Source organism: Cucurbita maxima, unplaced genomic scaffold, assembly GCF_002738345.1.
Source record: "Cucurbita maxima cultivar Rimu unplaced genomic scaffold, Cmax_1.0 Cma_Scf00017, whole genome shotgun sequence".
In the NCBI taxonomy this organism is placed as follows: domain Eukaryota; kingdom Viridiplantae; phylum Streptophyta; class Magnoliopsida; order Cucurbitales; family Cucurbitaceae; genus Cucurbita; species Cucurbita maxima.
This window is the reverse complement of record NW_019272033.1, coordinates 1,391,786-1,405,493: the sequence shown is the minus strand read 5'-3', so window position 1 is coordinate 1,405,493 and position 13,708 is coordinate 1,391,786. Positions and strand designations below refer to the sequence as shown.

General features: G+C 35.8%; 2 protein-coding genes and 1 long non-coding RNA gene across 3 annotated transcripts; 2 read left to right on the top strand and 1 right to left on the bottom strand.

The window, feature by feature from the left end:
- Positions 1 to 4,970: 4,970 nt before the first annotated feature.
- LOC111492389 lies at positions 4,971 to 10,586 on the bottom strand. Its single transcript, XR_002719862.1, has 2 exons — positions 10,524 to 10,586; positions 4,971 to 5,016 (listed from the first exon to the last, which is right to left on the bottom strand). It is a non-coding gene; the product is annotated as an uncharacterized LOC111492389 (long non-coding RNA).
- On the top strand, positions 5,200 to 6,593 carry LOC111492355 (gibberellin 3-beta-dioxygenase 1-like). Its single transcript, XM_023141667.1, has 2 exons — positions 5,200 to 5,723; positions 5,850 to 6,593. Exons 1-2 carry the CDS (start codon positions 5,269 to 5,271, stop codon positions 6,433 to 6,435), a joined length of 1,041 nt encoding a protein of 346 aa, XP_022997435.1. The 5' UTR covers positions 5,200 to 5,268; the 3' UTR covers positions 6,436 to 6,593.
- Positions 10,587 to 10,694: 108 nt separating the features above from the next.
- Positions 10,695 to 12,122, top strand: LOC111492350 (gibberellin 3-beta-dioxygenase 1-like). The gene is made up of 2 exons (XM_023141663.1): positions 10,695 to 11,222; positions 11,336 to 12,122. Exons 1-2 carry the CDS (start codon positions 10,762 to 10,764, stop codon positions 11,919 to 11,921), a joined length of 1,047 nt encoding a protein of 348 aa, XP_022997431.1. The 5' UTR covers positions 10,695 to 10,761; the 3' UTR covers positions 11,922 to 12,122.
- Positions 12,123 to 13,708: the final 1,586 nt, after the last annotated feature.

The following is a 13,708-nucleotide window of genomic DNA, read 5'->3' as shown; positions in this document are numbered from 1 at the left end:
ACTAATCGTGGTCGCACCCATGGAAGTCACCCTGCTTCCTTTACCAACCAGCGAGGTCGTTCTTATTCTCACAAAAACAACTCTTCTAATCGAGGACGAACCCACTCAAGTTAGGGTCGTCGATCACCTCATTGCCAAATATGCCGCAAAGAGGGTCATTATGCTGACCGCTGCAACCAACGGTATGTTCGACCTGATTCTTCTCATGCTCACCTTGCTGAAGCCTTTAACACGTCATGTTCTATCAGTCTAAAAATTACACGGGTAAGGACTTTGTGATCGTAGGAAACGGTGCATCCCTACCCATTACCCACACCGGTACTCTTTCTCCTGTTCCAAATATTCACTTATTAGATGTCTTGGTTGTCCCTCACCTCACTAAAAATCTTCTTTCCATAAGTAAATTAACGTCTGATTTTTCTCTCTCCGTTACATTTACTAATAATTTTATTACTATCCAGAATCATCAAACAGGAAGGGTGGTGGCAACCGGTAAAAGAGATGGAGGGCTATATGTGCTGGAGCGCGGCAACTCTGCTTTTATTTCAGCCCTTAAAAACAAATCTTTACGTGCTTCATATGATTTATGGCATGCTCGTCTGGGTCATGTGAATCATTCTGTTATTTCTTTTTTAAATAAAAAATGTCATCTTTCTCTTACGTCTTTATTGTCTTCTCCATCATTATGTAATACTTGTCAGCTTGCGAAAAGTCATCGATTGCCTTATTCCCGCAATGAACGTAGGTCGTCTCATGTGTTAGATCTTATTCATTGTGATCTTTGGGGTCCTTCTCCCGTCAAATCAAATTCGGGTTTTCTTTATTATGCTATTTTTATTGATGATTATTCTCGATTCACTTGGTTTTACCCTTTAAAATTTAAATCTGATTTTTTTTTTATATTTTTCTTCAATTTCAAAAATTTGTGGAAAATCAATATTCTTCTCGTATCAAGGTATTTCAAAGCGATGGTGGTACCGAATTTACTAGTACTTTTTTCAAAACTCATTTACGTAATTCTGGCATCCACCATCAACTCTCTTGTTCATATACACCTGCTCAAAATGGTCGTGTTGAGAGAAAACATCGTCATGTGACTGAGACTGGCTTGGCCCTTCTCGTTCACTCTCATCTTTCTCCTCGTTTTTGGGTTGACGCCTTCAGCACTGCAGCTTATATTATCAACCAGTTGCCTACTCCACTTCTTGGAGGTAAGTCACCCTTTGAACTCCTTTATGGCTACACTCCACATTATGACAATTTTCATCCCTTTGGTTGTCGTGTTTATCCTTATTTGCGTGATTATATGCCTAACAAGCTTTCTCCCCGCAACATTCTTTGTATTTTTTTGGGTTATAGTCCTGTTCATAAAGGGTTCCGCTGTCTTGATCCCGCCACCACTAAGCTATATATCACCTGTCATGCTCAATTTGATGAAACTCACTTTCCTGCTATCCCTAGCTCCCAAGCCCAACCTCTTTCCACTATTCCTATTTCAAATTTCTTGGAACCACATCTTCATCATATTGATTCATCCCCCCCTACCACTTCATCACCGCACATTCCTCAATCCAGTTCATCCCCGTGTGATATTTGTTCTGACCTTGTAGATGAGTCTGTGCAGGTTGATACTTCTCTTGCAGGTTCCACTTTGCCACCCTCGACTTCTAATTCGACCTCTATTGAATCTCCCGTTGATTTCTCTTCTTTGGGCACTCATCCGATCACACGCGCCAAAGCTGGTATATTCAAGACTCGTCATCCAGCAAATCTTGGTATGTTGGGCTCATCTGGACTTCTCTCTGCTCTTCTTGCATCCACTGAGCCAAAAGGATTCAAATCTGCGGCTAAGAATCCTGCTTGGGTGGCTGTCATGGATGAGGAAATTCGAGCGTTACAACAAAATGATACTTGGACTTTGGTTCCTCGCCCTGCCAACACCAACATCGTGGGCTCTAAATGGGTGTTTCGTATTAAATATTTGCCCGATGGATCCGTCGAGCGTTTCAAGGCTCGTCTCGTTGCCAAAGGTTATACTCAGGTTCCTGGTCTTGACTACACTGACACTTTCAGTCCGGTTGTCAAAGCTACCACTGTCCGTGTTGTGCTTTCTATTGCAGTCACAAATAAATGGCCTCTTCGACAACTTGATGTCAAGAATGTTTTTCTTAATGGAACGCTTATTGAACGTGTTCATATGGAACAACCTCCTGGGTATGTTGATCCTCGATTTCCTATGCATGTTTGTCTATTAAAGAAAGCTCTCTATGGCTTAAAGCAAGCTCCTCGTGCTTGGTTTCAGCGTTTTAGCTCATTTCTTCTCACACTTGGGTTTTCTTGCAGTCACGCTGACACGTCCCTTTTTGTCTTTCATCAGCAATCTAACCTTATCTATTTGCTTCTTTATGTTGATGACATTGTTGTTACCGGCAACAACTCATCTCTTATTAACAGCTTTACTCGCAAGCTTCATTCTAAGTTTGCTACCAAAGATTTGGGTTCTCTCAGTTACTTTCTTGGTCTTGAAGCTTCACCCACTCCTGATGGTCTCTTTATCAGTCAATTAAAATATGCTCGAGATATTCTTACTCGTGTTCAGTTGCTCGATAGCAAACCAGTTCACACTCCCATGGTTGTTACTCAACACCTGACTGCTGATGGTTCTCCTTTCTCTGATCCTACTCTCTACAGATCTCTTGTTGGCGCCCTTCAGTACTTGACTATTACGCGTTCAGATATTGCCTATGCTGTCAATTCTGTCAGTCAATTCTTGCATGCCCCTACTGCAGATCACTTTCTTGCTGTCAAACGTATTCTTCGCTATGTCAAAGGAACACTCCACTTTGGTCTTACCTTTCGTCGATCCACTGTTCCTAGTACGCTAGTCGCTTATTCGGATGCTGACTGGGCTGGTTGTCCCGATACTCGTCGTTCTACATCCGACTATTCTATTTATCTTGGTAACAATCTCATTTCTTGGAGTGCCAAAAAGCAACCTACTGTATCACGCTCCAGCTGTGAATCTGAGTATCGTGCTCTTGCCACAACTGCTGCTGAACTTCTTTGGGTTACGCATCTTTTGCATGACCTCAAGGTCCCTATTTCACAGCAGCCCTTACTCTTATGTGACAACAAAAGTGCTATTTTTTTGAGCTCTAATCCTGTTTCTCACAAGCGGGCCAAACATGTTGAACTAGATTATCATTTCCTTCGAGAACTTGTTACCGCTGGCAAACTTCGCACACAATATGTACCCTCTCATCTCCAAGTTGCTGACATCTTCACAAAGAGTATTTCACAAATCCGACGCTCAGATTGCGGGGGGGTGTTAAGGATAGTTGACCGTTCATTATAAGGCAAATATCTAGATATTTGCCTTACATTACGGGTTACCATATTTGCCCTTTTATTAAATGCAAATATATTGTATTCATCGCTATTTTCTTATATTTGTAATTTACCTTATTTCTGTATTCTATAAATGATTATAAATAAGAGAACTCTCACCACCATTTGGGTGTGGTGGATTAATCAAACATTCACAATAACCAATTTTTTAACAATTTAGTATTTATATTTTAAAATTTATAACAATTAAGTCCTTATCATGAAAATTATGGTGGAAGTAAAATGAAATCTCATACACATGTAGATCGATAAAAGAGTAAAGAGTGATTGTAAACTGAGTAAAGAGTAGATTCATAATAATTTAACCATAATAATTTAACTCTTCACTAACAGAGTAAAGAGTAGATTTACCATTTCTATTCTTTTCCTAAAAGATACTCTTTTAGATTTACCATCTCTATTATTTCCAAAAAGAGTAGAGAATAGATTCATAATTTCTTCTAAACGAGTAGATTCACCATTTGATTCACAATTTCTACTCTTTCCCGAGTAGATTCACAATTTCTATTCTTTTCTAGGTGAGTAGATTCACCATTTCTCTCTAAAAGAGTAGATTCACACTTTGATCCCTCCCAAATAATAGAAGTTAGGTAGGGTGTTCTAAAAATATGGAGAAGAGATGAGTTTAAGCCGTGAAGAGGGGCAGAAATAGGAATTCATATGTATCACTTACAATTCAACCTAAAGGTAGACCACTAAAAATAATTTTTTTTAAAAAAAGTTTATGGTTAAAAAAGGCATATATATATATATATAATATTAAAACATTTCAAATTCATTTTTATGATTTTTTTATATATTTTTAAATGTAATAATATAATAATAAAAAATATTAATAAAAATCATGCAGTAATAGTTTATTTTTATAATTCAAATAATTTTATTTCTATTTAAAAGTAATTGAAAACTTCAACTTTGTTATTCATCCAAACTCATAAGTGTCATATTTTGATTAGTCTATGATATCAATTTTACTGTCACATCATCATCATCAAAGGTATCTTATTTTGACTGAAACTTATTTGCTTTAGCTCTAATTTGACTCGTTGAAAAAGACTTTGAAATCATTATTCACAACCTTCCACTTTGGACAATTCAAAATACTTATAATTGTTAATAATTAAGTGTAGGTTTGTTATCATCAAAACGTCAATTAATTAAATAAAATTAATTAATTTGAAATTAAGGGCCAAAAACACAATAGTATAGGCATAATACTAGTCTTAGCTTTCATCATGCATTATCATTAATATAATATAAATCTACACCATAGCTTCACATGACATGACATGGCATGACATAATAGGACATCGCATAATATGCATAACATAACATCATAGGACTATAGACCACGACGATGCTAATTATGGCTAGGGACGCAAAGTTACCATGCGCCAGCAAAGTTCACGAAAAAGGTTTTCATGTGGGAGTTATGTCCTCTCTCAAGGGCGTTGCACTACTAAGCATGGAAAAGAGTTTGGTGATTAAGAGAACGTGTGAATTAGATACCTTGCGTGATCTTCACTACTCGTCAGAAATCTCACGTTTTGAACGATACCTGATTCAATGCATCCAAGGCATATCAATTATAAAAAAGACCTAAACTACCTTCCATAACAATCCATTCTTATCTTATTTCTTTCTCTTTTTTTTTTTTTTTGCAAAAACATTAATCTCCTCTGGACATTCAATTTAAATTACTCTCTTTGTTTCTTACTTTAAAAAAGCAACAATCCTTCCATAAATGGTGAGCTTGATTTACTACTTTTTAAGTTTATAAATTGAAGCAGGAAGTAAGCTTAGTATTTCAATATACCTTGATCTTAATCTCATTGGCTTTTTGTGTGCAGCTACCTAAATATGGATAAGCTTCCTGCCGTAGGCCTTTTGACTCCTCTGGACCTCAACACAGTTGAGGCTGTTCCTGAATCTCACGTATGGCCTCACCTCGATGAATCATCGCAGAAGTTCGAATCGGACAAAACGGTCTCGATCCCGGTTGTCGATTTTAACGACGACAATGTGTTGGAGCTCATAGGGAAAGCCTGCGAGGAGTGGGGAATGTTTCAGTTGATTAATCATGGTATCCCGAAAACCCTAACAGCCGAAACCGAGGAGGTGGCTCGATGTCTTTTCGGTCTTCCACAAAGCCAGAAGATGAAGACATTAAATGTTCCCGGAACCGCCAACGGCTACTGCATGGCCAGATTAACGAAGCATCATGACAAAATGATGTGGCATGAAGGATTCACCATCATAGGTTCTCCGGTTGATGATTTTAAAAAACTCTGGCCATCGGACTACCAACCGTTCTGGTAAATCCATGCAACTTTTTTCATGCATGTACACAATTAGGGTTTAGGGTTTATGTTTAAGTGATTATTACTCTAAATCTTGGCTGATTGGATTCTTACTTTCTTTTCATTTTTTTTTTAATCAAGTGATAAAGTGGAAGAATACCAACTTAAAATGAAGGCTTTAGCTGATAAGCTAATAAGCTTAATCTTCAAGTATCTTGGCATCTCCGATGAAGAGATGGTGAAGAAGTTGTCTTACATCGACCCGGCCACCGGAAAACCCCACTTGGCTTTGCGCTTGAACTCGTTTCCTCCATGCCCTGAACCAAGCAAAGTCATGGGCCTCGCGGCCCACACTGACACCTCCCTCTTCACCATGCTTCACCAGGCACGCAGAGAGGGGCTACAGATCTTAAACGAGAAAGAAGGCTGGCTTCCGCTGGCTCCGAGGAGAGACGCTCTCATCATTAACATCGGCGACTTCCTCCAAATTATATCGAACGGGCGGTTTCATAGCGTTCCTCACCGGGTGATGATACGAGAGACTGAGAAGACTACGATGTCGATGGCATATTTCTTTCATCCACCAGGCCATTTATACGTAGCACCTTATTGTAAGCCATTGAGTGAAACCCTACAGACTCCCATTTATAGAGGAGTGAACGTGAAAGAATATTTCATCATCAAGGCTAAAGCCTCGGGGAAGGGAATTGCTGCCCTAACAATATGATGTTTCATATTGAAAACCTCTTGTTTGCTTCATTTTCAGAAGGGTTTTCAAAAATAAGTTGTGAAACTGTTCATGTGGGGGCAGCTTTTAAATGGTTTAGTTTGATGATCATACACAGCCATGCAATAAATATGGAAACTTGCATGTAATATTCTCGTGTGTTTTAAATTTTTTTAAAATTTTCTGTCAGTTCCATGCATGTTCAAATCCTTTCTCTCTAACATTCACCCAACCATTCAATTCTAACCAATTTATATCATCTCCCTTTTTGAAAATGAAGTTTTTTTGAATTTTTTGAATCTATACATTTTAGTATATTTGTGATACTCGAGTAGATAAGAGGTACATGAATGAACCAACACCATATTCGAATGTGAGCGATCGTGAAGATATGATGACTAAAAAATGTTTAAAAGAATTTAACCTTACTACTTATAGCAACAAGGTGCACCTTTCTTTTCTTTTCGGTAACTCATTCGTAGAACTTCAAGGTTGAGTGTGCTTTTGATAGGGAATCAGCCCAAGGGAAAGCTATAATGCATATAATAAGGAAATCGGCCTAAGGAAAGCCCTGATACGAAATAATAAGGAATCACTTTAAGAGAAGTAATTATACAAGAAATAATGGATATGATAGCATACGAAAAATGTTATCATAGACTTTTTATATCGTTTTTTTGTATGTCGTGACTGTTGACTTTTTTGCCCTTAATCTCAAAATTTTAATTAATTAATTAATTGATGTTGTAACAAACCTACCTTGAATTATTAACAATTCTCAGTATTTTGTACATAGTGTAAAGGTTGGGAATAACAATTTCAACAATTTTTTTGGTTCACTCAAATTAAAACTAAAACGACTAAATTTCAGTCAAAATAAGATACCCCACGTGATCCCTATTTTTTACCACTGGTTCATTGTTTAAACTCATTACTTCTTTCATGTTTATTAGAACACACCACACAACACAACTTCTATAGTTTGTTTATCAAACTTTTTTTAAAAGCCTTCAATGTGCTCTCTAAAAATCTTCCAATTTTATTTGGTTTATCTTATTATTTTGTAGAGAGTTGTTCGTTGTGCGATCAAATTGTAAATCTACTCTTTCAAAGAGTTGTGCTGTGTTTCTACAAAATTTCAGACAATTGTACCGGTTTGATCTTGAGCCGTGGAAATGATTAAGTTTGCTCTTGAACTCGTAAAAAGAGCGGTGTAGCGGTTGAACTTTTATCCGAGGAAAGAGTCAAGAACAGTTTATTCAAATTTCCAAGATGCGCTTAAGGAGTGGAGTAGGTCGAGTTTGACCGAACCACTATAAAACTATATCCAGATCCGAGGAAAGAGTCAAGAACGGTTTATTCAAATTCCTAAAAGGTGCTTGGGGAGTGGGGTAGGTCGAGTTTGACCGAACCACTGTAAAATTAGGGTGTTATATTTTCTAACATTTTCCTATTTAAATTCTAAATTGTTATTAAGTTTTATTGCATGTTATTATTGTTATTAAAAAAATCACGTTTAAATTATTATATTGTTGAAACCCTTCACCCCTTTAGGATTGCCATATCGATCCAACAGTGACAGCCCATAGCGTTTCCTCATAGCTAGATAGCTATAATAGTGTATAAAACTATAGCTTTATATATATATATATAGATATATTTTGTTATAAAAATATTTCATAGAGTTTTATTAAAGCTATAATATGTTAAATATAGCTAAAATATTATGCTATCTTTAACCTATTATAGTTTTTTAACGCTATAATATACAGTCTTTATGTTATTTGATCCTTTTATTTATTTAAATATTATTTCATTAATTATATTTTGATAAAGAATTTATTCCGGTATTCATTTTTAGTTAAATCCACACTTAAATTATTTCCTTTCACATTAAATACGGTAATTTCTACTCAAAATTGAAACTTTCTCATCTATTTACATTACAAAATGAGTATTCAGTCATTTCATAGAATAAAAAAATTGTTCAAGCAATATAAAATAAGGTATGCTCGATTGTCGGGGACCACTGTCATGTCATGCCTTTGTAGTGTAAGTCTTCTATCACCTTCCATATCGATAAATAACCAACGATATTTAATTTTATATTGCATTTTCTTTGTTTAATAAAGAGAAGGTAGCGTATGTATCTGTATGTGCATAGATCATGTTGTGTTTAATAAAGAGAAGGTAGCGTATGTATCTGTATGTGCATAGATACCAGAATCCTCTTGGTATAGACTGAATTGCTCTCGTTGTTGTGTTGAATAGAATGTTCTGTCACGGTCTTCAGTACTCCTATTTCGAAGGGAAAGACCGTCTCTTTGGAAGTCTTCAGTATAATGCTCCCCCGGACGTACTCCTTATGGAGGAACCGGGATACCAAAAGTTGCGATATGAAAAAAGGAAGTTTGCTGGGTCATCCTTTAGAGGACACCATTTCTATACCATGCCAAGACTTAACCCCACCGATCTCATTCTTTAAGAAATTGCTCATAAGAGTCGAACTATAGAAAAATATGAGAAGCTTGACAATAACATCAAACTTTCAAATCTACATAACAAAAGTACCAAACTCTCACGTGCAAAGGAAAACTTTGAGTTAACAATAACAAAAAAAAGAATAACTTTGCATCACTTATGTAAGTCTTTCACTGGTATTACATGGCAAATCATTTGTGTTCTTATCAAACTAATATTAAGCAAAAATTAAAATGATGTATGTCAGCATGATACCTTATGTAGGAGTCTTCACATTCTAGCACTGAGGAGTTTTTCAAGTCTATCTACAAAAAGGTATGATAACAAAACTACAAGTAGAGATACATTTTCTACAAAAAAGATATCATACTCTCCAACAATATCAATGCCCTGAACGCAGGGATGTAACGATGAGCAAGGCAATTGAATTTTCCTGTTCAACACATTGTGAAAGATGAAGTTAATCCTCTGAAGGTAGGTGGGTAATAGGCCTTTCCTACTCCTGATAAGGTATACCTTACTACTTACGAAAGACACTTATCGATAAGTCTAGACACAGATGTACCCTCATACCTTATCAGGAGTAGGAAAGGCCTATTCCAATGACTAACCTTACTCTACGTCACCTGTAATATGAAGACAAACCAGTAGAATAAAGAGAATTTTTATGGTGTATTCTACAAAATATGACTAACACATAATAAAAAAAATATATGGTTTTGGTGGTCTTGTGTCTCGGCTAAATGTTGTTAGGACAATCCCTTTTAAAAAATTAGAAATAATACCACAACAAGACAACTAATAAAAACAGGTTCGATCATGCAACTTAGTCACAATATCACAACACTTCAATGAGAAATAGTGTACTTACACTTACAGTTGTACTATAGGTTAAAGGTTACATTATATGCAAGATTCTTACTTCAACAAATAATATGGCACAGTACATTCCCCCAAGTTGTTGTCCACCTAAATCAACTAAAATAGGTGATGAACAGACCCGCATGATATCATGGCAGACATAAATATCAAAGTTACGCGTCCAATTTAATATAACATAACAGGGAAGTATCCTGATACACATGACACTCATAAATGCATGAGATCCTCATGACTTTTAATCACAACATTTAATGATAAACAATTTGTTCTTCCTTTTATTCATGTCATACAAGTCGAATATGCATAATACTAGTCATAGCTTTCATCATGCATTATCATTAGTATAATATAAATCTACACCATAGCTTCACATGACATGACATAGCATGAAATAATAGGAAATCGTAAAACATACATAACATAATATCATAGGACTGTAGACCGTTCTATGTTTTTGTCGGCCGTAGACAACGACGATGCTACTTATGGCTAGGGATGTAAAGTGACCATGCGCTGACGAAGTTCACGAAAAGGGTTTTCATGTGGGAGTTTTGTCCTCTCTCAAGGATGTTGCACTACTAAGCATGGAAAAGAGTTTGGTGATTGAGGGAGCAGTGAGTTAGATACCTTGCATGATTCACAGCGCTCGTCGGAAATCTCACGTTTGAACGATACTTGATTCAATACATCCAAGACATATCAATTATCAAAAAAACCTAAACAACCTTCCATAATAATCCATTCTTATCCTATTTCTTTCTTATTTGCAATAATATTAATCTCCTCTAGAATTTAAATTACTCTGTTTGTTTCTTACTTTAAAAAAGCAATAATCCTTCCATAAATGGTGAGCTGGATTTACACTTCCTTTTAAGTTTATAAATTGAAGCCGGAAGTAAGCTTAGTATTTCAATAGACCTTGATCTTAATTTATTGGCTTTTTGTGTGCAGCTCTACCTAAATATGACAGACCAAAAGCTTCCTCCCGCAAGCCTTGTGGTTCCTCTAGACTTCGACTCAGTTCAGACTGTTCCTGAATCTCACTTATGGGCTCACACCGATGAATCATCGCAGAAGATCGAATCGGACAAAATAGTCTCGATCCCGGTTGTCGATCTTAACGACGATAATGTGATGGAGCTCATAGGGAAAGCCTGCGAGGAGTGGGGAATGTTTCAGTTGATTAATCATGGTATCCCGAAAACCCTAATAGCCGAAACCGAGGAGGTGGCTCAATGTCTTTTCGCTCTTCCAAAAAGCCAGAAGATGAAGGCATTACAGGTTCCCGGAACCTCCACTGGCTACTGCATAGCCAGATTTTCAAAGTATTATGAGAAACTTATGTGGCATGAAGGATTCACCGTCATAGGTTCTCCAGTTGATGATTTTAAGAAACTCTGGCCATCGGACTACCAACGGTTCTGGTAAATCCAGGTTTATGTTTAACGGTTTATTATTTAAATCCCAACAATTTTTATATGCCCTAATTGGATTCTTACTTTCTTTTTCTTTTTTCTTTTTTCTTTTTTTAATCAAGTGATAAAATGGAAGAATACCAACTGAAAATGAAGGCTTTAGGTGATAAACTAACAAGGTTAATCTTCAAGTTTCTTGGCATCTCCGATGAAGAGATGGTGAAATTGTTGTCTTACATCGACCCGACCACCAGAAAACCGCACATGCTTTTACGCTTGAACTCGTATCCGCCATGCCCTGATCCAAGCAAAGTCATTGGCCTCGCGACCCACACTGACACCTCCCTCCTCACAATGCTTCACCAGGCACGCAAATATGGGCTACAAATCTTCAACGAGAAAGAAGGCTGGATTCCACTGGCTCGGAAGAGCGACACTCTCATTATTAACATCGGCGATTTACTCCAAATTATATCGAACGGGCGGTTTCATAGCATTCCTCACCGGGTGATGATACAAGAGACTGAGGAGACTACAATGTCGATGGCATTTTTCTATTATCCACCAGGTCATTTAAACGTATCACCTTATTGTAAGCCATTGAGTGAAACCCCACAAACTCCCATTTATAAAGCAGTGAACGTGAAAGAATATTTCACCATCAAGGCTAACAACTTGGGTAAGGGAATTGCTGCCCTAACAATATGATGTTTCATATTGAAGCCCTCTTGTTTGCTTCATTTTCAAAAGGGTTTTCAAAATATAAGTTCGTTAAACTGTTCATGTGAGGGCAGCTTTTAAATGGTTTAGTTTGATGTTCATACACAGCCATGCAATAAATATGGAAACTTGTACCTAATATTCTCGTGTGTGTGTGTTTTTTTAAAAAAAAAAATTAATTTTCTGTCAGTTTCATGCATGTTCAAATCCCTTCTCTCTAAAAACCAACCAACCATTCAATTCTAACCCATTTATATCATCTTACTTTTGAAATTTTTGGAATCTATACATTTTTAGTATATTTCTGACACTCGGGTAAATAAGAGGTACATAAATGAACAAGACCATATTCGAATGTGAGCCATCTTAAAGACATGATGACTAAGAAATGCTTAAAAGAATTTAAACTTACTACTTATAGCAACAAGATACACCTTTCTTTTCGGTGACTCTATCATAGAACTTCAAGGTTGAGTGTGCTTTTGATAAAGAATCAGCCCAAGGGAAAGCTCTAATGCCAAATGATAAGGAAATCGGCCTAAGAGAAAGCTTTGATATCACATGATAAGGAATCCCTACAAGTGAAGTAAGATTCATATTACCTTATTAATTGAATATTTCAAGGCAAGAACACTTGTTTGAGATTCAAATCACTCCACACAAGATTGATCATGTCAAGCTTGAATGATTCTACATGTAACCTGAACTACATAGAATTGCAAAGAAACTTAGTCATTGGCTAATAGAAAACACAAATGCTTCTTTTACTATGTTTTTCCAAGTCTATCTTACAAAATTAACATATGGCTTTATATAGCCTCAAGAGTTTAACATTCATACTTTATGACTATAATTAGCTACTATGTAAATGTAACTTTAAAGTAAATAAAAAGTCTTAAAATACATTAATCAAATAACCCTAAATTACTCTAAATTGTAATCTACCAAAAATTTATAACAATTAAGTTTCATCATTTTTCAATGTCGCATGAATTGAAATGTACATTGAAATATGTTGTATGATTGATGTCTCTTGGTTATATCAGCTTTACTTGAAGCAATTCTATGTTTGGTGACCTTTTGAAAAATTTTCTAAGATGTATGTGAGTGAGGACAAAATATGCTGAAAAAATTTATCTTGTGTGGATAGTCTTCACTCTCAAAAAGGGAAATGTATGTCGTATCTAAATTCTAAATCCTGATCCGAATCCTAGCATGGGTCATAACAAATGTTATTAAAGTGATACCTCTATCACTAAAATGTGGTTCGGAGATAAACTAAGGCAGAAGTTGATGGACATGAGACACTAGGATGCATGTAACAATCCATTAGTCCACTAACTTAGTTTGTAACCAATTTTATAACAATTTAGTATTTATATTTTAAAATTTAGAACAACAAAATCCTTATAACCAATTTTATAACACGTGAGTATTTATATTTTAAAATTTAGAACAACAAAGTCTTTATAACCAATTTTATAACACGTGAGTATTTATATTTTAAAAGTTAGAACAACAAAGTCCTTATAGCCAATTTTATAACACGTGAGTATTTATATTTTAAAATTTATAACAATTAAGTCTTTATCTATGTATGTTTGAAATAAAATGAGATCTCTTACATGTAGATGAATAAATTGATTATAAATTAAATGCGTTCTTAAACTCTAAAGACAATAATCACATATAAATGGTCCATAATTTTTTTTTAAAAACATAGGGATTAAATGGTTAATGCATAAATGGTTAATTTGCCTTTGCCATAAAAACTC